The sequence below is a fragment of the Coenobita brevimanus genome, chromosome 106 (assembly GCF_032717465.1).
Source record: "Coenobita brevimanus isolate Jiangsu-jjx chromosome 106, ASM3271746v2, whole genome shotgun sequence".
NCBI classification, from domain to species: Eukaryota; Metazoa; Arthropoda; class Malacostraca; order Decapoda; family Coenobitidae; genus Coenobita; species Coenobita brevimanus.
Window position 1 is genome coordinate 1788330 of NC_137059.1, and position 25991 is coordinate 1814320.

The 25991-nt window shown below is 45.3% G+C and overlaps 1 protein-coding gene across 1 annotated transcript in view; it reads right to left on the minus strand.

Annotated features, from left to right (window-relative positions):
* LOC145416474 (uncharacterized) overlaps nucleotides 1–25991 on the minus strand; it is a 64509-nt gene that overhangs the window by 23233 nt on the left and 15285 nt on the right. The window contains exons 2-7 of the mRNA XM_080285430.1: nucleotides 12793–12935; nucleotides 12211–12348; nucleotides 7692–7964; nucleotides 5254–5334; nucleotides 3500–3725; nucleotides 70–216 (exon numbers count right to left, since the gene is read on the minus strand). Of these exons, the coding sequence (XP_080141556.1) occupies nucleotides 70–216; nucleotides 3500–3725; nucleotides 5254–5334; nucleotides 7692–7964; nucleotides 12211–12348; nucleotides 12793–12935 (1008 nt within the window). The remainder of the gene's footprint in view (nucleotides 1–69; nucleotides 217–3499; nucleotides 3726–5253; nucleotides 5335–7691; nucleotides 7965–12210; nucleotides 12349–12792; nucleotides 12936–25991) is intronic.

Sequence of the window (25991 nt, forward strand, 5' to 3'; positions counted from 1 at the left end):
GCTGTGTGAATGGCCGATTTCCAACAGTTGGTAACCAATTGAGTATAATTTGGAGTTCCCATAGCTCACCTGATTGCTGTTGGTGAAGTGATGGTGGCTGAGGTGAGGGTGTGGAGTGTGGCTGTGGGGAGGGGGTGCTTTGGGCCAGCTCCTCAGGGGACACCTCCAGTGAGCCCACAGGGGAACTAGAGTCATACACTGTTGATGCATCCACACCTGGGGGAAGTTGAGATATTAACACCTTCAGTCAGAGTATTTTTCATATATTTTAATCATCATCATCATCATCATCTGGACCTCCTTTCCCACCCAAGGACAGAGTGAGGAGTAGCAATGTTCAGACAGCCCAAATTTGCCCAATCCAATGGGCCATGCTACCATTCACTCGTCACTCAAGCCCCCAGAATCCTGCTTCTATCATATATGCCAAAAACATTCACCACACTGTGTAGCGTCACAAAAATGTATCTGATAGAGTCAGTTCCAATGGTGCCACTTTAAAAGGGGTCCCAAATCCCTGATCATGCACTTCTCCTCACAACATTCATCCAGTCAGCTCAATCTCTTGTCAGTTCTCTAGCCTCACCGACTTCCAAACCTCTTTTCCTCACACTCATCCACCATATCTTTCCACCTTCTTGGCCTCCTCCCTCCTCGCCTCCTCCCTCCTTCAAATATGCTTAGATATACCTTTTTCACCACTCTATTGTTATCCATTCTCTCCACATGACCATACCATCTCAGCACACTCTGATCGATTCTGGTGTCCACTGACTACCTCACTCCACATCTTTCGCGAATCATATTATTTCGCATCCCGTCCACCCTCTGTACTCCACATACATTCCTCAGCAGTCCCATCTCCACTGCTCTTACTCTTGACTTTTCATTTTCATACCACACCATAGTCTTACATCTGTATGTTAAAGTTGGCACTAACACTCCTTCATGTAAGCCTCATGCAGCTGCAACAGTCAAGCCTCTGTTTCTTATCAAGGCCTTCATTGCACCAGCTACTTTTCTTCCTTGTGTCACTCTACTTTCAACTTCTTTTGCACATTTTCCTCTCTTTTCTGTCACTGTACCCAGGTATTTGAACTCTCACGCCAAAACCAGTCTCTCTCCATTCACTGTAACATCATACTGGGAGTCACCTTCTCTCTCAGTAACCATCACTTTACTCTTTTCTACATTTACTCTCAAGGCATGATGCTCACAGACGTCAGCAAAACTCAGCACTAGCCTACCAACTTCTTGTCCGGTATTTGCAAGCACTACTGCATCGTCATCATACAACAAATTTAAGATATTCCATCCATCACCATTCATTACCAACACCACCCCTCTCTCCACTACTCATGTTTTTACTTCTCTCATCACCCCATCCATATATATATTGAACAAGCATAGGGACATCACACAACCTTGTTGGATGCCCACACCAATTGTGAACCATTCACTTAGATTCCCATTAACTCTTACACATTCTTCACTACCATCATAAAAACTCTTGACAGCACCTAGCAGCTTACCATCTACACTGTGCATGTGCAAAACTTTCCACAATCCTTCTCTGTCCACACTCTCATATTCTTTTTTCCAGATCCATGAATGCCATAAACACCTTATGGTCCTTCTCACAAGCCTTCTCTTCTATCTGTCTCATGGTAAATATTTGATCCACACATCCTCTGCCACTCCTAAAGCCACCCTGTTCATCGCTCACTAGGACTTCTGATATCTCTCTTACTTTCTCTATAATAATGTTTCCATATGCCTTCCCTACCACACTCAATAAACTTATGTCACGATAATTCTTGCACTCACTTCGCTTACCTTTATTTTTGTACACGGGTACAATCACATCTTTTTTCCATTCTGCTGGCACATTTTCACTCATCCATGCCTTCTTACATGTCTCCAACAAGCACTTCATTCCACTCTCTCCACTACACTTAATTATCTCTGCATACACCTCATCAACCCCAGCTGCTTTCCCATTTTTCAGCCCCTTCACAGCACTCTTCACCTGTGTGAGTGTCACGTCTCCTGGCACTGCATTCCTTCTCTGCACACCCCCAAAACCAATCATGTTTACAGCCACTCTGCTCTCTCTATTCCCATTCATCAGGATTTCAAAATATTTTTTCCATCTGGTCCTTACTTCATCCCCATTGGTTAATAATCTACCACCTGCATCTTTCACACCATCATATTTCTTTCCGTTTTTGCTTCTACATTTCCACACCTCTTTCCAGAATAACTTTGTCTTTTCAGAGTAGTTTGCATTCATTTTTTTTCCTCGTTGATCATTTACCTCCTTCTTTTTTCTCTGCACTAGTCTCTTTACGTGCTTTTTTCTCTCAATGTATTCAGATCTTATTTCAACTGAACCCCTGTCCTGCAACCACTTTAGCCACTTGTTCCCCTTTTCCTCCACCACTCTCTTAACCTCATCATCCCAAGCCATACCTCTCTTCTTTGTTGTTACCGTCCATACCAAGGGAAATAGAGCTTGGTACTGTGACCAAAGTTTAACTGATGTTTCACCTCTTCTACTTTTCACATTACACATGCTAGGTAATATTTGTAAGCTGAGAGACACTTGATATGTTTCTCAGCCCATATAAGATTCACTTTGGTATGATGCATCAGGGGTGGAAGGAAATAAACTACACATGCATTGTGTGTAAAGCGGATACAATGGAGTAGTAAACAAACCATTGTTCCTGGCTGTATGTGTGGTAGCCTGGGCCCATATTCTCAGTGGGTTAGGACATTTTCTAGCACCTTTTTCTAAGCATTTTTCTGCATGTAGGATGTTAATACTCTCTCATGTGTTATTTACTGTATGTACCGTACTCTGTTCTGGTATTAAAAAGATATACAACATCCAACATCCAATTCTATGTCGCCCCATGAGGAGCGAAGGAACCCGGGGCTAGGCAAGTCGGTCCTGACATTTAAGATGAGAGTGACCAGCCTCACTCGTCCCTGAGTGACATTACGTGAGCAATGAACCCCAACCATCCCTTGGATGTAAACCTTCACCAGCTCAATCCGACTGGCGGGCCATAATTACCCACTAAACCACCAGGCGCCAAAATTTGGTTATATGGTTACCACCCAGCATAGTGAATGGTTTCCTGATGAACAGGAAACCATTTGGCTTGTTACTCAGTATAGAGTCACCCACTGGCATAAAAACATAATATCAATCTGCCTATCTGTTTATAGCCAGATGCCTTAATCCTGGAAGGGGTGACAGCAAGTGAAATACCTCCATATTACTTTGTCCTTCACCATCAGGTTGTCCTTTCTTCGACTCATCCCCCCCCCCCATTCATATACACATCCATTCTTTCCCTCCATCTCTTCCTCTGTTTCCCCTTTCCCCTCCCCTCTTCTGCTGAGAGGTTCATGATGAATTGCTCAGGAAAAAAAAAAAAAAGCTAGAGAGACTCCTATAAGTCAATGAGAATGCAGCCTCAGGACTGACCTATGTGTGGTGGGTCAAAGTGGAAAGATGTAGCAGCAGCATTCTTATTATTGGGTGAGGGTGGGAGGGAGGAGCTCGCTGGGGGATGATGCAGGACTGGCTCTCCTTTAGCATGCTGGTGTTGTGGCCCCGTCAGGAAAGCCTTTTTCACTTTGGTCCAGTTGGAGGCTCGACGAGGGGATGGAGGGGTCATGGGTGGCCGAGAGGATGATACTCGTGGCTCCAGCTGTGAAAGGTAGCAAGACAGATTGCATATGAAAATGGAAAGGAAAACAAAAGCGATAACTGAGGAACTATTAAAAAGGGAATGTTCAAGCAAGGAAGGCAGGCTGAGGAAGACAAGCTGCAAAAAGAAAAGAAATACGTCAAGAAAAGCATAAGTAATTACTGAGAAAGATGTGAAGCAGAAGGCACTGAGAAAGCTAAAATTAAAAGCTGTGAGAAAGATTCATAGACTATCATGAACGAGACTGTGACAAATAGACATGGAGAGCTCATGAGAAGAATGTGCAATATACAGTATATTGGTCTGGCATAACAAAGAAAGCAAAACAGTGGGAAGGAATTAATCTGAATATCTTAAAAAAAAAAAAAAAAAAATTAAGCTGGATGGGTTCAGTAAAGTTTCTCTTCAGCTGGATATATCTGCAGGAAACATGTATAAATTACAATATAATAAAATTTCATCACACAGAAAGGGATGGTGTTATACAGTATAAGAAATAAATTGTCAGGGAGAAGCTATTCCACTACCGATGATTATACAGTTCAATATCACTGCCCATGTCAGTGGTGGTGATGTGAGAGGTAAATATTAAAGCACAGGTGTCAGATGAGGTGGCAAGGTGAGGGTGGCAACATGGAGGAAAGAGTGGGATGAGGTCAGGGATAGAAAAGTGCATTTTGAGTGTGGGAAGCAGAAGTTGTAAAAGGAAGGGAGTGAATAACTGAATGGGAAAGAATTTAGTTGAGAAAGTGGCTGTTAGGAGACATAAACTCCTTCCCTTCAGGGGGTCTCTTGTCTGGGAGTTGTAAAATAAAAAGATGCTATCACACTGAAGGAATTAGATAAGACTTTTTCTAACAAGAGACTTTTTGAACCGTCCACTATGAAGGGTATAACCTAACCTGAACAAAACTGTCTGGCATTAGGAAAACTAACATATAGAAGATCATCACATTAACCCTTTCCTAAACTAATGCCAAATGATTCACTTCAGTGTAGAATGAGTCACTGGAGTCTGGTAGTACACATATATCAAGACCATTAGCACTTTCAGACTGTCAGACTGGAAATAACTCTATTACTTTAAAGGGGTAATCTCTTCACTCTAATGACATAATATGATGATTAACATTTGCTAATTTGTGATGATTCTTTTCAACTTAGGCAAAGTCTCTTGCAGTGAATGGGTTATTGAAGTCTATATCAAACCCCTCTGGTTTAAAATGTCTCTCCTCAGTGGCAATAAATCTGTCTGGTGCTACCAAGGATTGAAAAAAAAAAAAAAAAAAAAAAATAGTCATTGTACTGAAGGGGGTTAAATTTACCACTGACTGATGTGCATGGTGACATGTACTGTAGAGGTGTATGGTATATAGGTGGACTACTGGGCCTTGAAAGCAGGCTGTGAAGCCTATGCACAGAGTCGGACTCATAAAAAAAAAAAAAGATGGATGATAAGGGAGTGTGGCACTAATGAGGAGGCAGGTGTGATGTGTAGCATAAACACAGGAGGATAAGATCATTGTACCTGTGAGGCTGAGGTGGGTGAAACCTTCCTGTGACGGAACTCTGGGGACCTCTGTGGCTGACGTGGATGCTCATGTGTAGCCTGTCACAAAGGCACACAAAAAATTAAGTTTATTAAATACTGTATGCCTACACTCATGAAAAGTAAATAATAAAAGTTCAGTATAAACATCACTTAATATACACAGTTAAATTTTTTTAAAATTTCATCATTCAATGAATGAATGATGAAATTTTAAAATGGCAGACTGCTTCCTTTAAATTCAGTAAAACACAGGTGCTTTTAAGTAACAGGTACAATACTTTCATATGGTAGATCAGTCGAAAAGTAGGTCAAACATGGCTGACAACTTTTTCTACAAACTAAATAAAATTACAATGGATGTGAAATAATATTCATTACAACATTCTGCTTGTCTGATGCTAAGCACCATACTTTGTGAACCAGTTCTAGTATGATAGGTGGGTGCATAAGAGATGTAGTGGTATTAGAGGTAGACTGCGAGATAATGCTGATTTTATGTGTGCTGCGTGTTGGGGAGAGCAGGTGGAGATTGTCAGGTGTGAAAGGATTGAGCTAGCTGATGAGTCTCTTGAGTGCGTGGAAGAGTTTTGTTATTTGAGGCTAGGGTGAGAAGTGGTTGGAAGAAGTTTAGGGAGCTGTTGCCTCTCCTGACACTGAGAGGGCTCTCCCTACGTGTTAAGGGATCTTTGTATGCTGCATGTGTTAGAAGTGTAGTGCTGTATGGTAGTGAGACCTGGGGAGTAAAGGAAGAGGATATTTACAGACTCAAACATACAGAAATGACAATGATTAGGTGGATGTGCAGTGCGTCCCCTGGGGGGGCTGGGTTTACAATGGAAGAGTTGAGAGGTAGGATGGGACTGGAGTGATTTGGTGTTATGATGAGGAGAGGTAGACTGAGGTGGTTTTGGCATGTGGAGAGGATGGGGGTTGGTAATTGGGTGCAGAAAGTGAGAAGCATCAATTTTGAGGGTGGGGTTGTGAGGGGCAGACTGAAAAAAGCAGGGGACGAGGTCATTAAGTGTGACCTCAGGGTTAAGGGACTGAACAGGGAGGCTGCCATAGATCGAGCAGCATGGAGAGCTGCCATTAGGTGACCAAGGCTGATGTATGCAAGCATGTTGGAGCCTTGAAAAATGAAAACGATGAAATGAAAACAATGACTTGTAATTTTTAAAAACTACAACACTGAGAAACTAAATAACTTTGATGAAGGGAGAAAATGAGGAGAATTGCTGATACAGTACAGGAACTTCATTGTACAAGGGTTATCCTAATAATGATCATATCTGCAATACACATTTCTGTCATTAAGCAGTACAGTATTTCAGCCTCCTCAGCAGCATGATTAATTATATCTTTATTTCTGCAGCCCTCAAATGATCGTATTCAGCTTGGAGAGACTTCTGATTGTGAAAGTGTTAGAAGCAACTCTAGTAACCCTTTTGGTGTCATGTTGTCCTTGAGTTTATTCTTGCTACTGTATTCCAGGTAATCTCTCTCAGCTTAAGGAAGGCCTCTAGTTGTGATGGAGTTAACATCATGCATTATTTGTTTATTTTTTATTTATTTATTTTTTTTAATGCAAGGAAGAAGGAACCTATATATAATGCAACATCTATTTATCTGTTTATAACCAGGTGCCTTTCTGGACATAAAACATCTCTTGATCTACCTATCTATCAACAGCCAAGTGCCTTTATGGGCATGCAACATCTGTCTATCTGTCTATGGCCAAATGCCTTAACCACCAAAAGGGTGGCCACAAGCAAGTCACCACCATGTCATTTTGTTCTCCACCATAAGGCCGCCCTTTATCCAGTTCACACTCTCCTCACTCATACAGTGCATCTCTCCACCCCATTCCTCCACCTCATCTTCGGTCTGTAAGTGATTGGGGAGGTGGTGTTCAGTGGTTAAATATGTAATCTTGTATTTCAGAGGAGGTGAGTTTGATTCCAAACTGGGGGAGGGGGCAGTGTTCATATTGTGTGTATCATTTATAAAAGCTCCAAAGTGGATGCACACACTGGCCTTGGTCACCTGACAGTGGTTTTTCATGCTGCTTGAGCTCTAGCAGCCTCCCTATTCAGTCACTTATCCCCTGAGATCACACTCTATGACCTTGTCCCAGGTCTTTCTCGGTGTGCCTCTTTCAACCCTACGCCCGACGTTCACACTTCTCACCTTCCATACCCGATTGTCAGTTTCCGTTCCCAATTCTGAAAAAGCCAGCCCTAGCATGTAATATAGTATAGTATTTACATGTATGGGTATTTGATTCGACAGTTGGTATTACTATTAAAATGGTGACATGTGAAAGTGCTTGGCAATTATGGTGACTGCTGGGCCTCAGAATGGACTGTCAGGTCTATGCCCAGAGTTGGACATACAAGAGATGACAAAAATCTCACCTGAAGCATACTGATGTCTTCGCTGGATGGCACTGTTATGGTGAGTTGTGGCTTTGCTCTCCTCACACCAAGACTACTGCTGGTGGTCGTGGTTGTGGTGGTGGTAGGGGGAGAGGGGGGTACTGGCTCCTCCTCTCGAGGCCCCACCCACACCCCTCCAACCTCCCACTCCCCCTCACTTCCCTCCACAATGTATCCTGCACCCCCCAAACCAACCAAGGGCTCCACAACCATATCACCACCTGCCAGGCCATCATAGTCAACTTCGTAATCCTGGGAAGAAGAACGAGGAAGTTAATGTTTTCATCATCACAATTATTATTAATATATTCATCATATTAACACCATCATTATCATTATCACCAACATAATTATCATCATTATTATCACCCTACATTCTACTAAAAAAAAAAACTTGGGTGTGATGCAAAAGTTAAGTAAAACATTAGCTGTGTAATGTGTAAATATGCTTTTGAGGCAAAGTGAGGATTCCAGGGGTGTAAATGGTGAGTGAGTGAGTGTGTGGTCCAGTCTGTTGGGTAGATTTTGTTAGCTTTCCTTTTATCAGGCTTTTTTTCTTGCTCTCTGGACCATACCTCACCCCATCCTTTGGTAGGAAAAGAGGACTTGGTGACGATGATGATGAATGATGATACAGTAATCCCTCGATTATCTGATGCAAGACAGCCAAGGGTGTGCCTGGATAGTGGATCCATCTGGATAATGGACTTCTCCCCTGTCCCCACTTCATGAATACCCTAACTTTGATAGCCATTGTAAAAGACCTCTCCAGTACATTGTACATCACTAATTCCTGGTGCTTTACACTACTTTATCTGGTAAAGCAGACCTATAAACCACAGCCAAGCAGTTACCATGGTCAAGCAGACCCATCAACCACAGGCAAGAAATCACCACTGCAGGGCTATACTTTGCAGTGACATAAAAACAAAAAAAAGGCCCTGCCAAGCAAAAATGTTCACTTGGCCATAATTTCCAACCGGACAAAGGCATTTTGTCTGGATGAAATGGAAAAATGTATGAATAATGGTTTTGAACAGCCAGATCACAGTGTCTGGATAATGGACTGTTTAGATAATGGATGTCTGGATAATTGAGGGATTACTGATAAATTTTCCATCTGTCAATCTAGTGAGTGATCCTGCTTCGTGTAAGATCTTTCCCCAACCTAAAGACTTTCAAGTAATCATGTCCTCACATAGCAATGACCTCTCTTCACTTAGTTCAGACATTTAAGATGAGACTGACCAGTTGCTGTTCCCTGAGTGGCATTATGTGAGAAGTAAATCCACATGTTGGAGTGCTTTTTCTCATGAGACCATCTGGTGTCCATTTGATTATAAGGTTTCCACCCAGCATAGGTAAATGGATCCTGAAGTATAAGAAACAATCTGACCTGTAACTAAGCGCAGACATCCGATGGTAGCACCACCTCACGTGAGTGAATGGTGTCTGTTGCCATCCATCCATCCATCATCCAATCCTACGTTGCCCCATGAGGAGCGCAGAAGCTCGGGGCTAGGCAGTTGGTCTTGATATTTAAGATGAGAGTGACCAGCCTCACTCATCCCTGAGTGGCATTACATGAGCAATAAACCCCAATCACCCCTTGGATATAAACCTTCACCGGTTCAATCCGACTGGAGCACAATAATTACCCACTAAACCACCAGGTGCCAAAATTTGGTTATATGGTTACCACCCAGCATAGTAAATGGTTTCCTGGTGTACAGGAAACCATTTGGCTAGTCACTCAGTGTAGAGTCACCCACAGGCAGAAGGGATAGGAAAGAATGAAGGAATGCCACCTACCAAAAAGAAAAGGTTCCAGAAAAAAACTCTCAAACTTAGGTACAGTATAAATGAGACAAAGGACACCTCTAATAGCCGCACCCACCCTGTTGATATACACCACCCCAACAGATCTCAAAAGGTATCTGTTAAGCTACGTCTTCAGAGTCCAGCTTCAGGTTCTCTGGACACGAGCAACTGATCTGGGTTTCCCTTCGAGACCGGGTCTAGAGCATGCAACTAGAGGAACAGGGCATAAAAACTCAGGTCAGCCAACCTTACACGTATATTGCTTCAAAGTCAACACAGTACTCAACACAATCTTAACACAACATGCTCTACATATTAAATACACAATAAGACAGGAGTACTCTGGTTGAGCTGCTGAGGACTGGGCTTTATCACAGGTGTCGTCCAGGTGTGGGAGGGGTCCCATCAGGTGTGCCTTCCCGCAGGAGGCACAGGACCTCTGCTAGGGGACGGGTCGTCTGAAGTGGGCTGCTGGGCGGTGTGGAGGGAGGCCCTCCTATGGGAGGGCCTTGGTGAGAAGGTTGGCCCTCAGGACTGGGGCCGAACAGGGCGAGCAGGTGCACTTCCCTGCGCCCGCTCCTGGAGGAGGACTGCTTGCCGATGGGGCTAGGGAGGTCATGTCCCGGGAGTTCTGGGGGTGCACCTGGGTGATTGAGGGCTTCGGTCTCGCTCGGGTTGAGTCGCCGTCAGGGGCTGTCTGTGGCATCCCTTCCTTCGGGAGTCCGACAGTGAGGGGCGTTGTAGGGGGCGTTGGCTGTAGGGCATGGATCCCCAGACTCACCATGGGGCCTCGCCAGACCTCCTCCAATTGCAACTCCGCTGGGGGACTGCCCCTGTGGGGAGAGAGAGAAGGGTATCCTGCTCGGCCTCTGGATGGGTGAGGCAAGCAAGGGACGTCCTCCATGAGGGGTGTCACAGGGGTAGCAGATGAGGGATGTACAGTGGCTGATCCCTCCCCAGCATGGACGGTGGCCGTCGCCACGGTTCAACTTACCCCAGGGACAGCAGGTATAGGGTGTATGGTGGCCGACCCTTCCCCAGCGTACAGTAGATGGTGGCCATCGCTGTGGTCCTGCTCTCTATGGAGGTGGCAGACAAAGGACGGACGGTGGCCAATTGTTCCCCGGCGCAGACGGTGGCTGTCGCACGGTTCTGCCCTTCTCTGGGGTTGCAGCTGAGAGACGTACAGTGGCTGATCTCTCCCCGGTATGGACGGTGGCTGTCATCGTGGTGCTGCTCCCAGCGGAGGCTGCAGGTGAAGGGTGTATGGTGGACGACCCTTCCCCGGCGCAGACGGTGGCTGCTGCTGTGGTCCTGTAGGGGGTAGTAGCAGAGAAGAGTATGGTGGCTGACTTCTCCCCAGTGTGGATGGTGGCCGTCGTTGCAGTGCTACATGGGACTGTAGGAGTACAAGTCCCAACCCCATCCTCGCGAGTGCTGGTCTGGCTGGAGAGTAGTCTGCCGGGGCGGTGTTCTTCTGGCTGGCTTCATTGAGGGGAAGAGGGGTGCAAAGTAGTGGGGGACATAGGCCCATCTGGCCTGGGCCCTTTGCGCGCCTGTATTCTACCCTTGGAGTGGGTGTTGCGACACCCTGTCCGTGGTTCCTCCATGGGATGGATGTTCCGCCACCCCGTCTGTGGTCTTCCGTTGGGGTGGGTATTTCAGTATCCTCTGTCTTTAAATACACCCATCAAACACATCCCAAACATACCTCAACGCACATCAAATACACCAACAACACCCGTCCCTTAACTCCCTCTCTCATAAGGCCTTCTCTAAGTGCATCAAAAACTGCTGGAAGTGAAAGTGTTACTCCCAAAACTCAACAGTTACAACCTGCCAGATGTCATCCTTCAAAAACATGCAGTGAATAAGTAAACACAGGGACATACACTAGATAAGGCCGTCCCTCTGTGAAGGAAAATATCTAAAGAAAACCAGCAGCAGATAAAAGGACAACAATGTAGAGGAGAAAAGACGAAACTCACTCGATCCTCCCTACGGGGTCGGATCATCGGATGCTGTGCCCACTTCACCGTCTCAAAGTTCGTCGAGGGTAACAAGCAAAATATGATCGAAGGAAATAGTTTAATATGATAGTTGAGGATAGTGAAATATGATAAACTCAGAATATGATGCGGGAAAAAGTCAACAGACAGCATACAGTAGGATGACAAGGCAAACTCACCTCAGGGAACGGATGCTGCGAAAATTCGACCTAGATCAGGGCTTACAAACCTACGACCAGTTCTCTCTCGTAACTCTGATTTTTTTTTTTTTTTAAGAACAAGAAATATGAAAAGATTCCGTAAATATTCCCATTTTCTTTCTCTTCCCGTAAAGCTAACTCGTGATAACTTTTCTCGTGTGTGTGTGTGTGTGTGTGTGTGTGTGTTTTAGAACAAGCAACAAAGGAAGACTGTATACTCCCACTGTTCTTCCTGAGCAAACAAACGATAGTCATGACAGGGAATTGGTTGTAAAAGAGAAGAGAAGGATCACAAGAATGAGGAGTAAGAGAAAGAGATGAGCGGATTAGTGGAGGAGGATAAGAGGAAGGTGGACGTTGGAGGAGGAAGAGGAAGAGAGGTCGAGGGAGGGGAAGGGGGCGAGGAGAAAGAGGAAGGGGAGTAAGATGAAGGAGGAATCTTGGGCCATAACAATAATATATTCCCACCTCAGGGTCAGATGCAGTGCCCCCCTCTCCAACACCCCTGGCCCCCGCGCCCCCAGTGGTGTGGGTGTCGGGCTTGCGGTGGGAAACAAGTGATTTTTTCCTTACACTGTCCCGTCTCGTACTGATCATATTCTTCACCTGCAATAAATAAATGAATAAATAAATAGAGAAAATAATACAGCACACCCTTTCACTGTGAGGGAGTTTCAAATTTAAATATAATCGTTAAGTTGCAGCAAAAATAAACGATAAGGGTTATAGCATCCCCTAAAATGACTCACCTTACCTAAAATACCCTCACAGAACCCTAAAATACCTCCACAGTACTTCTCAATCCCTCACAGTACCTTAAAATGACCGTCAACGCCACTTATAAAATCCCTGGTGTCCTGTCCTGCTACCCCGGTGCTTTCAGATGTCTTACAGTAATTCCCTTGATACCTCAGTGTCCTATAATCATCCACAAAATGTTCCCAGATTCGTCGCAGGTACCCAGATCTTCAAAATGTCCCCAAATGTCCATATTGTCCCTCAGTACCCCCTTAAATGCCCCATAAAATCCCCTCCCCCCCAAATTCCCACCTTGCCCCATGCTGATCGATGCATCTTCTTCTCCTTGTGGTGTGATGGGGGGCGGGGTAGGGGGTCGAGGGTGGGCGGGCGACGGTCATCCTCGGAGCTGGAGTGTCGTCTCTCAGGGGTTCCAGGGGGCTCGAGGAACTGGTCTGGAGGGGGAGGGTTCAGTGTTAGGTCAGTGGTAGTTGTGTAATGTTATCCTCCAAGGCATCATTTTTAATATCATCCTCGAAATCATCATTTATTAGTATTATTATTATTTATTATTATTATTATCCTACGCTCCTCATGGGGCAACATAGGATTGGATAATGGATGGATGGATTATTATTATTATTATTGTTATTATTATTATTATTATCATTATTAATATTATTAGTAGTAGTAGTAGTAGTATATTGTTGTTGTTGGTCTCCTAATCTGAATGAACCCGCCTAGAAGTAGCAGTTGGAATATACTAAAGAAACGGGCCGTGAGGGTGAGTGGGTTAAGATCCTTGATAAACATGAACTTTTTAATGTTTACAGGGGGCAGCACCTGGCACGCGGTGCAGGGGGAGACAGGGAAAGGGGAGGGGAAGGGGAAATAGGGTCTGAGAGGGGAGCCTAAGAGGGGGAAGGGAAGGGGGGCGGTGTGGGGCGGTAAATATTAGGATGAAGGGTCAAATTATCCCCGCCAAGGAAGCCAAGGAACGCACTATCAAGTTAAATCACGGCTGGGTTGAGGATGGGGTGGAAGGTGCGTATGGGGAGAAGATATTGCGGAGATTTTGGGAGAAGGATTGATACATCTTGGACGGGGAATGGTAAATCATGGAGGATAGGGGTAGAAGGGACTTTGGGGAGTAAATATTAGGAGTAAAATAAACACATCTACCTTACATCCTGGTTGGGCTGAGAACGGAGGATGTTGATTGATGGATGGAAGTGTTTATTGTTACACGTTGGATACTGATTGCTTGATTGTAATGTTTATTGTTCATTGGAGGATGCTGACTGAGTGATGGAAATGTTTATCGTTCATTCTGGCGTTAAATATGAGGAGAAATGTTGAAATATCATCATCAGGGAAGGTACACTCAGGTTGAGATCGGAAGGAAACAGTGCTTTCTTCCGTAAAATATTAGGGAGAAAGGTCAGTGCGCCCTCCTTTGTGTTCCTTTGGTCTTTGTAATTCACCGGGTCGGTCAGGATCACTTGATGGTCGTGATGGTCAGCTTTTACTCTCCCGGAAGGGAGCTGAGAGCTCATATAGTCCGATCTAAGGGCAAGGCTGTGACCTTCACACACGCACACACCCGTCCCCTTGCTCAAGGGGGACAGTAACCACCCACTTCGCCAGTGAAACTTTTCGCAACCTGAGCAAGGCGCGAACTCCCGTCCACCAGTTGGCAAGCGAGAACGTTACCACTGCACCAGCAGTGTGTGTGTGTGAGAGAGAGAGAGAGAGAGAGAGAGAGAGAGAGAGAGAGAGAGAGAGCTTCGTGTAATGAAACTGTGCCTAAAGAGTAAAAAAAAAAAAAAAAAAAAATAGATGAAAAAATGACATAAGGAGGAGAAAGAGGGGAACAAAGCAGTGTATGTACGTGTGTGTGGAGGGGAAAGGGGAAGGGGGAGGCAGAAAGGGGAAGGAAAGGGGGAAGGGGGAAGGGGGAAAGGAGAGGTAGAGGGAAGCACAAAGAACAGAAACTCAACAGACAGATGTTATAGATTACTGTGTGCGGTAGGGGAGGGGGGAAGAAAGAAAAAAAAGAATAAATGGTGAGGTCAGAACAAAGGATCGTGCATAAGTGGCTAGGGAAAAGGAAAGGAGGCTAGAGTGAGGGGAATTGAGGTGGGGGAGGGGAGAAGAAAGGTATGAAGGGGAGAGGGTGGTGGTAGTGAAAGGAAGGGAGGCTAGAGTGGGGGGAAATGAGGTGGGGGAGGGGAGAAGAAAGGTATGAAGGGGAGGGGGTGGTGGTAGTGAAAGGAAGGGAGGCTAGAGTGGAGGGAAATGAGGTGGGGGAGGGGAGAAGAAAAGTCTGAAGGGGAGGGGGTGGTGGTAGTGAAAGGAAGGGAGGCTGGGTGAGGGGAAATGAGGTGGGGGAGAGGAGAAGAAAGGCCTGCGAGGAGGAATGTGGGGGTAGGATGGAAGGGGGAGGACAGGGTGAGGGGAAAACGAGAGGGAAAGTAGAGAGAGGGGAAATTAACACTTCTACAGCGATAGTCTTATTAAACCAAACCAATCTAATGACGTTTCTATTCTACTCCCGCCGACCATTTTCGTTAGCTTAGGGGGGACTTTTCTAACTGGATGGGGTTTGATATAGTTAGATACATTTAGATATAGCTAAATATAATTAGAGATAGTTTTCATTGACCCTTTCACTACAAAAGATTTCCTTAACAATTACTCAAGTATTTTGGAGGTATAGAGGAAATGTGACACGTCTCTTGATTCAAAACTTTAATGAGAAAGAAGGCATACTAAGAGGGATGACTTTAAAATATCCTCTATGTCCTTCCTAATCTTCTCAGCCTCCTATGACCCACTCTCAGCTGAATAAAATCGTCTGGAGTCAGCTGGGATTGAATGCTAGAGTTGCCCTGGCCGTGAGAGGGCTAAGAGTACAGGTAACATGACTCAGACTCCCATGACTCAAGGGACAGTGAGATTAATACTCATGTTTGCTGTCTTTTTCCCTCCGTTCTTTGTGTGGGGTTTTTGTGTGAGAGAGAGAGAGAGAGAGAGAGAGAGAGAGAGATTACATTCCACGTACAAGGTTTATGAAGTTTTAAGATCCTGTAAACTTTATCCTCGCGCGCGCACACACACACACACACACACACACACACACACACACACACACACACACACACACAAGTGCATTTATTTCCTCCCAGGTGTTCAACGACCATTTCTTCCATAAATAAACTAGCTCTCTCTCTCTCTCTCTCTCTCTCTCTCTCTCTCTCTCTTACACACACACACACACACACACACACACACACACACACACACACACACACACACACACATTCCTCAAGGTGGGTGAGATAGGCCCTAAGTCAACAGCTGCTGCCTTCCTTCAACGCCCTCCCTCCCACGCAGAAATGACAGGAATCTCCCACTTTTGAGGCAGGAAGAAGGGGGAGAAAGGAGGGGGGAAAGAGGGAGGGAAGGTGGGGGAGGGGGAAGAGAGGGAGAGTTAGAGTGGGAGGGGAGGGGAGGGAGAATAGGGAGGGAAGGACTAGGGGAAGAGAGGGGAGAGGAAGAGTTGGGGATCTAAGGAGAGGGAGGAGTAGGAGGGGGCTGGGAAGAGGAAGTATGGGGAGGAGGAGGGGATCTGAGAGGGGAGCTTAAGAGAGTGAAGAGAAGCTAGAAAAGGGAGGGGAGAGGTCTGACAAAGGGGGGAGAGGAGAGAGTGAGGAGACAGGGGATCAGACGAGGTGGTTTTGGGGAGGGAGTGAGGAGGAAGGGCACTAGGAAGTTGAAGAGAACGCGGGAGATGTGGAAGAAAATGTGAGAGAAGTTGAGAGAGGAGGGTAGGGGGTTTGGCAGAGGGGAGGGGAACACAGGGGAAGGAAAGCGAGTCTGAGAGTGGAAAGGGAAGGGGAAGGGGAGGGGTTGGGGAGGGGAAGGGGGATCTAGGAAGTGGAGGAGAGAAAAAGTGGGATGGGACGGGGATATGAATGAACAGAGGTGTGGAGGAGAGGTAGGAGGGAGGGCGGAAGAAGAGGTTAAGAGGGGGAGGAAAAGTGGGAGGAAAAGGAAAGAGAAATAGATCGAAATGGATGGGAAGAAAGAAGTGGTGAGATGGGGAATGGAAGATGAGAGAATAGTGGGGAAAGGGGAGGTCAGGTAGGGGAAACAGGGGGTCAGGGAGGGGGGAAGGAAGGCAAGAAGAGGGAGGGGAAGGGAAGGGGAGTATGAAGAAAGTGGGAAGATTGAGTAGTTGAGATGTTGAACGGAAGTAAGTGAATTGGGGTAGAGAAGGGGAGGGGGGAAAAGGGAAGGTTGTAGGGGAGAGGAGAGAGAGAGAGAGAGAGAGAGAGAGAGAGTCCTGATTCACCATAAACCAACAAACATTCTCCCTTATTTTGATTACCTTCACGTCACGGGGATCAAAGACGCTAAATTGATGCCTGACAAAAAACGAATATGTACGACAGGTGTGTGTGTGTGTGTGTGTGTGTGTGTGTGTGTGTGTGTGTGTGTGTGTGTGTGTGTGTGTGTGTGTGATTCTGTCTGTATCTGTGTCTTTATCTTCACACACACACACACACACACACACACACACACACACACACACACACACACATTCTTCCATCCCTGAGCCGCTCATAATTGTTGACATGAGTTAAATTAGAGTTAGTTTATCCTTTTTATGTTCCGATTCTGGAGATAGACTAGACAGACCATTCCCTGAGGTCTAACAGAATTCCCTTACATGTCACACAGCAACATATCACCGATTCGGCACTAATACCCACTCTCCATAATGCTAGGGCTGTCTCACTCGGAATTGGTGTGGTGATATTAGCGGGGGTATTTTTATGGCATGCCAGTGGGTCATGGGGAGGATAAGTAATGAATATTATTAACGAAAGTGAGATCCAACAGGGCGGTAGGTGGGGGCGAACACCATCCACTCACTCGATGTAGTGGTGCTCTCGTGTGACTGCTCTTTTCTCTCTTCCTTCCCTCTTACCGTCTTTCTTCTTCTGTCTTTCTTTCCGTCATTCTTTCCTCGTCCTTCTGTCTATGGGTGACTCTACAATGAGTGACAAGCCAAATGGTTTCCTGTACACCAGGAAACCATTTACTACGCTGGGTGCCAACCATATAAACAAATTATGGCGCCTGGTGGTTTAGTGAATAATTACGGCGCTCCAGTTGGATTGAGCCTGTGGTGGTTTATATGCAAGGGGTGGTTGGGGTTTATTGCTCACGTAATGCCACTCGGGGATGAGTGAGGCTGGTCACTCTCATCATAAAAGTCAGGACCAACTTGCCTAGCCACGGGGTCCCACCTTCCTCAAGAGGCAACACAGGCGTGGATGATGGATAGATGGATGGGATTCCAAAAACTTTGCCCTATCCCAGACTTTATTCCACTACACGTCCTTTCAAACAACCGCCCACTTCTTTTTTCCGGTTTTATGTGGTAGTGTTGTGTTGTGTGGTGTGGTGTGGTGTGGTGTGGTGTGGTGTGGTGTGTGATGTGGTGTGGAGTCATGTGGTGCGGTGTGTGGTGTATGTGCTGTGTCGCGTAGTGTTGAAGTGTATGGTAGTGTTGTATACGTGTGTGTGTGTGTGTGTGTGTGTGTGTGTGTGTGTGTGTGTGTGTGTGTGTGTGTGTGTGTGTGTGTGTGTGTGTGTGAGTTACTGAGAAAAATGGTAGACAGGTAGATAGAAGTAAAACATCTTTGACGTCATCACTTAAGTTCCCATTATAGATTAAGGAGAAGGAGGGGAGGGGGAGAGGGAGGCGAGAGGGGGAGAGAGGGGGGCGACGTGTGAATGAAGGAGAGGGGGACTGATGAGGAGGGGGGAAGAGGGGGAGGGGGATGTCTGAAAGAGGAGGAAGAGAAACTGGAGGAAAGGGGGAAGAGAGAAGAGGAGAGGGGAATATCTGAAGGAAGTGTAGGGGTTGATTGAGAAGTGGAAAGAGAGAGAGAGAGAGAGAGAGAGAGAGAGAGAGAGAAAGAGAGAGAGAGAGAGAGAGAGAGGTGACAGCAAGGGCTACTGACATCACAAGCATTAACCTACGTCGCAGTGTGGATATGTGACACACCCAACACATCCCAAAGATATATGACACGAACCAAAATAACCGAGGAAGGCTAATCTTATCACACCCCACGAATAAACCGTCCTGATTACCGTTGCCAGTCAGACGGTTTAATTCTCAGACCGTTTCATTCATCTGAGAGGACCGCTTATATAAACACAATTCTTTCAGTCTGCAGCTCAGTGACTCATTCTATATTCTACAGTATTCCTGCTATCACCAGACGATTTTATTCAGGGTAAGAAGGAGACCTAAAGTGGAGGGGTTAATGGAGGCTGTTTCTAGCTCCTGAAGTTCGAAAAATCCCTCAAAACTAAAAAAAAAATCGTCTAGAGAAAGCAAGAATACACGAAAGAACTAGAGGGGGATTCAGTGGACGCATCTCTCCTACAAGTGCAACGTAATTTCCATTTTATAAACAAGGGAAGCGCAATTTCTAAACCACGCCTCATAATGGGTTAGGGTTTCTCATCACTGATTAGGGTTTCCGGATCCAGAATCTGTAATACCATCCGGATCGAACCCAAAAGTTAATCGATTGTTCCCTGGGACATGGGCTATCTACCTACCAAATTGGGTCCAAATCTCTCTTTTAGTTTTTAGTAATCCTGCTAACAGATAAACAAACAGGGGTGAAAACATACTCCTCTTGTCGGAGGGAAAAATTCTTAATTCTGGAGAAGAGTGCATAACACCATCAATCACGTTTAATTTATTTTTTTATTAGTCTTACGATTTTATTTTGGTCATGGGGTTAAATCTTCACGTTCTTCAGTTCATATTTTTTTCTTGCTACCACCGGACGATTTTACTCAGGTTTTGGAGAGACTTTCCCAGCTGGAGTAGCTTGGAAATGGCCTTCACTAACCCCTTCACAGCTATAGGTCCCTCCGAAGCTTAATAAAATCGTCTGGAGGAGGAGGAGGAGGAGGAGAAAGAGGAGGAGGAGGAGGAGGAGGAGGAGGAGGAGGAGGAGGAGGAGGAGAGATGATTTAACACAAGTCGGTCTCATTATGGTGACTCACGGCGCAGGTAAAAACTTCGTCACGTCAACTCCCTCTCACTGCTTGTTCGTCTGGCGTCCCCTCCTCTCACTTGCAGAGGGGTTGCCAGCCACGTCGGAAACCCTTTGACGAAAATCTCCTCATCCATTCTCGTATCGGGTTCGTAATCTCCCTTAGGCGTATCCTGGGAGACGCTGGGAGACGGAAAGGCGATAGAACCACTCTCTCTCTGTCTCTCTCTCCATTTATCTTTCTATCCATACGTGGTTACATACATCCTTCATCAATCCCTCATATCCCACGCAGTCCTCTTAGGCAGAATAAAATCGTCTGGTGGAGGAAGAAATTAACCCCCTCAACACTTCCTCTTGGCTGCTTCGCCCTTCTGCCTCGGAAAACCCCTTATCTTCTTCGCGGCATAAATCAAAGTATCCATTTCTTATCTCGACGTATATTTGGCCAGGGTTGCAGAGGGGAGGAAGGCAAACTTCTAAACCGTAGCCAGCTGAGGTTTTAGTTAGGTTAGTCTCAGGTTAGGCTGTTAGAGTGACAGGGATTCGTTAGAATAGGCTAGATGGGGCTAGGTTTGTCCCTTAAGCTTAGATAAAGTTGGGCTAAGTTAGTGTGTTAGGGCCTCAGTAAGTTAGGTGAGGTTAACTAACTTTTCTTCACTTGTACTGCGCAGTAGATCGAAACCCCGACCGTCAATACAACACATACCCTTCTCTTCTGTTCTCTCTCTCCCTCACTCTCGCCGTCACTGTCGTCATTACTCATCACACCCTCACCATCATCACTTTGCCCCCTGACTCATCTTCGTTGTCAGCACATTACTCCTTACACTTTCACTATCACACACACACACACACACACACACACACACACACACACACACACACACACACACACACACACACACACACAGTTAAAGAGTGTTCTCGTGAGTGTCGCCAGTGAGTGTGTAAGGTTTTTCCCCCTCCGTTTCTTTCTCTCTCTCTCATACACAAGCTATCTATAGTGTTATCAGGATGACACCAGAGTGACAGTGTCAGGTGAGCCAGCCATAACTCCGTCTACCACCACCCTCTTATCTATCGCACTCTCCCCCCCCCTCTCTCTCTCTCTCACACACACACACACACACACACACACACACACACACACACACACACACACACACACACAGTCACACATACACAAGTTATCTACACCCTTATCGAAGTGACGTCAGTGTCAGTATAAGGTGACCTGGGCATAACTCTACACTCATATCGCCCCCCCCTCTCTCTCTCTCTCTCTCTCTCTCTCAAAGAATAAAAATCATGAAATACGTCAAAGGATTTACGAGGTTAATGAAGACCTTCCAACCACTTCAAACTGAGAGGTCGTTTTGAATCTAAAGATAATAAATATAGAAAAGGAAAATGGCGGTCGTAGCGAGGGGGATATTCAACTCCGCACGCATAAACACCTCAAACCCCCGGAAACGAATGCTTGAAATAACACGAACGCAGATATAAAGTCCAGGAGGTAGAAAGGGTGAAGTGATTGGGAAGGTGAGGGATTTTGGATGAGGGGTGAGAGGGGTGAGGTATGAGAGGGAGAGGAGATTGGTTGGAGGAATGAGGAGAGGGAAAAGCGAGGAGGAATGAGGAGAGGGAAAAGCGAGGAGGAATGAAGAGGGGAAGGAAGAAAGGTGAATGAAGGAAGGAAGAAGGGGAAAGGGAAAAGAAACAGGAAGGAAGGAGAAAGGGGAATGGAAAGACGAAGGAAGAGGTGAAGACGGGGAAAGAAAGGGAAATAGGTGGAGAGGGAGAGGCAAAGGAAAAACTGCCTTGTGAAACTATCCAGTAAAATGAACCAGATATTTACTAACTCGTCATTTCAGCCATCGGAATCTTCTACTTGTCAGCTCTACCATCACGGTCAGTCACTCAAACTCTCATTTACCTTCACAAACAGTACCTATCTATGGAGAGAGAGAGAGAGAGAGAGAGAGAGAGAGAGAGAGCGCCAACAGTTCCTGGTATTAGCTCGATATATTGGCCAAATTCTGTCTCGCACATCATCATCATCATCATCATCATCACCATCATCATCATCTGTATCATCATTCCCTATTCTTGACTGTCCCATCATCATCATCATCATCATCATCATCATCATCATCATCATCATCTTCCTGCCTTTACGAGGTGTGAGGAATTAACAGCATGACAGGTGTGCATAGATCAGTATATATTAAAATGTGCTTTATGGCGGGCGATTAGCACTAGATTACCAAGAGGCCTCATACATTCTATTTTAAGGTGTTTTTGTTGGAGTGAATGAGAAGAGGTTGTGGGGTTAATGCCAGAGAGAGAGATCCAAGAGTTCCTGGTAACCCCTTGTAACATTAGCCACTCTGGGTTTGCCAAAGGTACCGCAATGTGGGGAGGTAACATAAAAAATTGAAAATGAAGAGGACACAAGCTCACTTATAGTACACACACACACACACACACACACACACACACACACACACACACACACACACACACACACACACACACACACATAAACTTCCCTCATCTTTACTGCCAGACCAATTTCATTCAATACCACCACCCAACCAACCCAACGCAGCCTCACCACACATACCTACCTCATCCTCACCCCCTCACCATACCTACCTTCACCTCATCATAAATACCTGACAGAACCCCACAGCCAAATAAGCTTAACCCAAATACACAACTCAGCCTCACTACCACACAAGCTTCACCAGATTTACCAAGACACAAACCTGATTACTTCACAACCACACAAACTTGCCCAAGCTTCACCATTACACAAACTTAACCCAGATTCATTCCTGCACAAACCTAGCTCACCCTCCCCCTTAAAAATCTTCACTCACCTTCACCACCACACAAACAAACTCATATTCAGTAGTACACACACTTCATCCTTACATAAGCTAACTCAAAGTAACTACCAAACAAACTTCACCAGCTTCACATCCTACTCAAATCTTACTCAAAATCATTACTAAAAAACTCAAACTATCCTCCACCAGACACACGTGAAGGCAACCTCACAACAAAGAAGCTTAACACGGACCTCACACAAACCTCACCACAGATTCAACACCACATTTACCTAATTTAACCTCATCACCCCCAGCACAAACCTCACCACAATTTCACCACCACATTCACCTAACCTCATCATCCCCAGCTAATCTCTCAAAAAAGTGGGCCTGAGTCAAGCGAACGTCCCGGGAGCAAGACAGCCTCGCCCCAGTTACGTCTGGCTCAAAGTGGCTCAAAGGACAGGCCGCTACGTAAAGCTGGCAGGCGGGACAAGGGTGGAGATGGGCTGTGTGTGTGTGGGGATGACTCAGGTAGACAAGGTTGCATGGGAGGCCTCGTAACACCTCTTCCGTAGCTACTGATTTGCGGGATAAGGGTGGAGATGAGCTGTGTGTATGTGGGAATGACTCAGGTAGACAATGTTGCATGGGGGGCCTCGTAACACCTCTTCCGTAGCGATTTATTTGCGGGATAAGGTTGGAGATGGGCCGTGTGTATGTGGGGATGACTCAGGTCTACAAGGTTACATTGGAGACCTCTGAACACCTCTTCCGTAGCGATTTATCTGGCATATGGGGTTGAGTCACGTATTTTTGTGGGTTTAGGAAGGGACTACATGAGGGTGTGATGGTGGTGTGGTTGGTAACGTGGTTTGCTGTCCTTACGATTCCACAGAATGTCTTGTGAAACGAACAATACATCCATTCATTCATCTCCTCTAAAATAAATAAATATGTAAATAAATAAAATAAATCAAGAAATACAATTTTTATATATTCTACAGTATACAGTCAGTCGCCATTATTACGGAGGGGGGCGGTCAGAAACCAATTAATAAAAGTAAACAAAGTAAACAAATTAATAGATGATGTGAGAAGTAAAAACAATAAAATCGAGTTTCGTTTCAGTTGATTCGTTTGCTTGAAATTCTAAATAAGGAAGCCAGAATAAGAAAAAGCATTGATTCAAAACTCTTGCCGTTTTTATAACATTCTCTCTCTCCCTCCCTCTCTCTCTCTCTTTCTCTCTCTCTCTCTTTCTCTCTCTCTCTCTCTCTCTCTCTCTCTCTCTCTGGGTCTATTTATTCAGCAGGAAATGACGGACAAGGAAGTGGCGTATGACAAGTGACGATCTCAAAGTGAAAGAAAAAAGTTAGAGAGGGAGATATTATTACGAGAGAGAGAGAGAGAGAGAGAGAGAGAGAGAGAGAGAGAAAGTAGAGAGGTAAAGAGACAGATAGAGACAGACAGATGGACAGACAGATTGATGCTCACGGTGTAAAATTTCGCCTCACCACTGGATGCAGGCAAAGAATAAGGAATCAAGGAGATGAGAAGTTAGACCAAGACCGAGGGTGTTATAAAGATCCGCGGCTGTGTGTGTGTGTGTGTGTGTGTGTGTGTGTGTGTGTGTGTGTGTGTGTGTGTGTGTGTGTGTGTGTGTGTGTGTGTGTGTGTGTGTGTGTGTGTGTGTGTGTGTGTGTGTGTGTGATAGAGCCCCCCCATGTCCTTGTCACGCGGCTCAAGGGATGGGGATAAGGGAGGAGAAACAGCTGATATACAAGACTATTTCTATTATTTATATCCTCCATACCTTCTCTCTCTCTCTCTCTCTCTCTCTCTCTCTCTCTCTCTCTCTCTCACAGTGTAGAGACACCTCAAGGTTTTACTACATCGAGTGAGTGGATGTAGACTACCCCAAATTTACCACAAAGCGTTAAAAAGGAGAATAGGAAACAGAAGATGAAGGACAAGAATAGGAACAAAAAAGAGATGAAAAGAGACAACGATGATGATGATGATGATGAAAGACAAATATTTACGAGCATGTTTGGACAGACAGACAGAAAATCAGTGATAAATAGTTAGACAAAGAAGACAGACAGAATTATAGATAGACAGAGACATAAAAAGACAGACAGACAGACAGACAGACCCTTAGTGAGTTTCAGGAACATGGCCAATGAGAGTATTGTTGTGTAAGAGAACAACACACACACACACACACACACACACACACACACACACACACACACACACACACACACACACACACACACACACACACACACACACACACACACAGAGAAGAAGAAGGAGAGGAAGACTGAGACACAATGAGAGCGGTCCATCTATAGGTCCATTACATAAGGGGGACCACGATAAAATATCACCTGCCACGCTAATGTGCAGTGAGACATCAAAGACAATTCAAGGCTCTGTATTTTCGTCTGCTCTGTAATTTCGTTTCCTATACTCTTTTCACCTTAACTTGGCCTAGATTTTCGTCCATTTGCAGCTTATTTCACGTAGCTCAGTGGCACGAAAAGTCCTATACTCCTTTCACCTTAACTTGGCCTAGATTTTCGTCCATTTGCAGCTTATTTCACGTAGCTCAGTGACAGAAAAGACAATGCTACGGCTCTGTATCCACTCCATACCACTTCTTCGTGACTAGCATCATATTCTAGTGTTAGTCCATAGTGGCAGAAACAGACAATACTACAGCTCTACATTCTTTCCATAACACTTCCCCTGTACGCCAATACACACCATATATACACCCCATACATACCCATGCACATACACCTGCACCCGTGACTACCTCATCTATAGCTCATACATGCCTGTAAACAATCATATACATCCTCATACACACCCCACATACAATGCCACTCATAACTACGTACTCAAGCTATTAATTATATTACGAAATAAAGTGAAATGAAATGAGATGACTACAACAACTACTACTACAATTACTACTACTACTGCTAGTACTACTACTACTACTATTACTACCACCACCACCACCACCACCACCACTACTACTACTACTACTACTACTACTACTACTGCAACCACCACCGCCACCACCACCACTACTGCTACTACTACTACTACTACTAGTAGTAGTAGTAGTAGTATTACAAGAACAAAACAACAGCCACAAAAACTACTACTACTACTACTACAACTGCTACTATTACTATATTACAACAACAACTACTACTGCTACAGTAACTTCTACCTAATATCACTTCTATCGTAAGTTAAAAACAGTAATTACAAAGAACATACTTATCATTATTATAACTGACCTGAGTAATTACAGGTTAATTAGCCAGAGATTAGCGTCAGCACTCCATTAAAGGGCGTGTTTTAAATGGCACTTTGTTTTGTCGTATTCACTGTAATCACTGGAAGTTTATTCACAGTAGTTTATGAGAGGAACAGAAAAATAACGAGTCTGAAAAGGGAGCGAACATGAAATAATCGGCATCTTTTCTCTCCGACGTTGTATCATCCCGTACCCACCCTGGCCGTACCCAGGGTTACTCTCTTAACCCTGGCC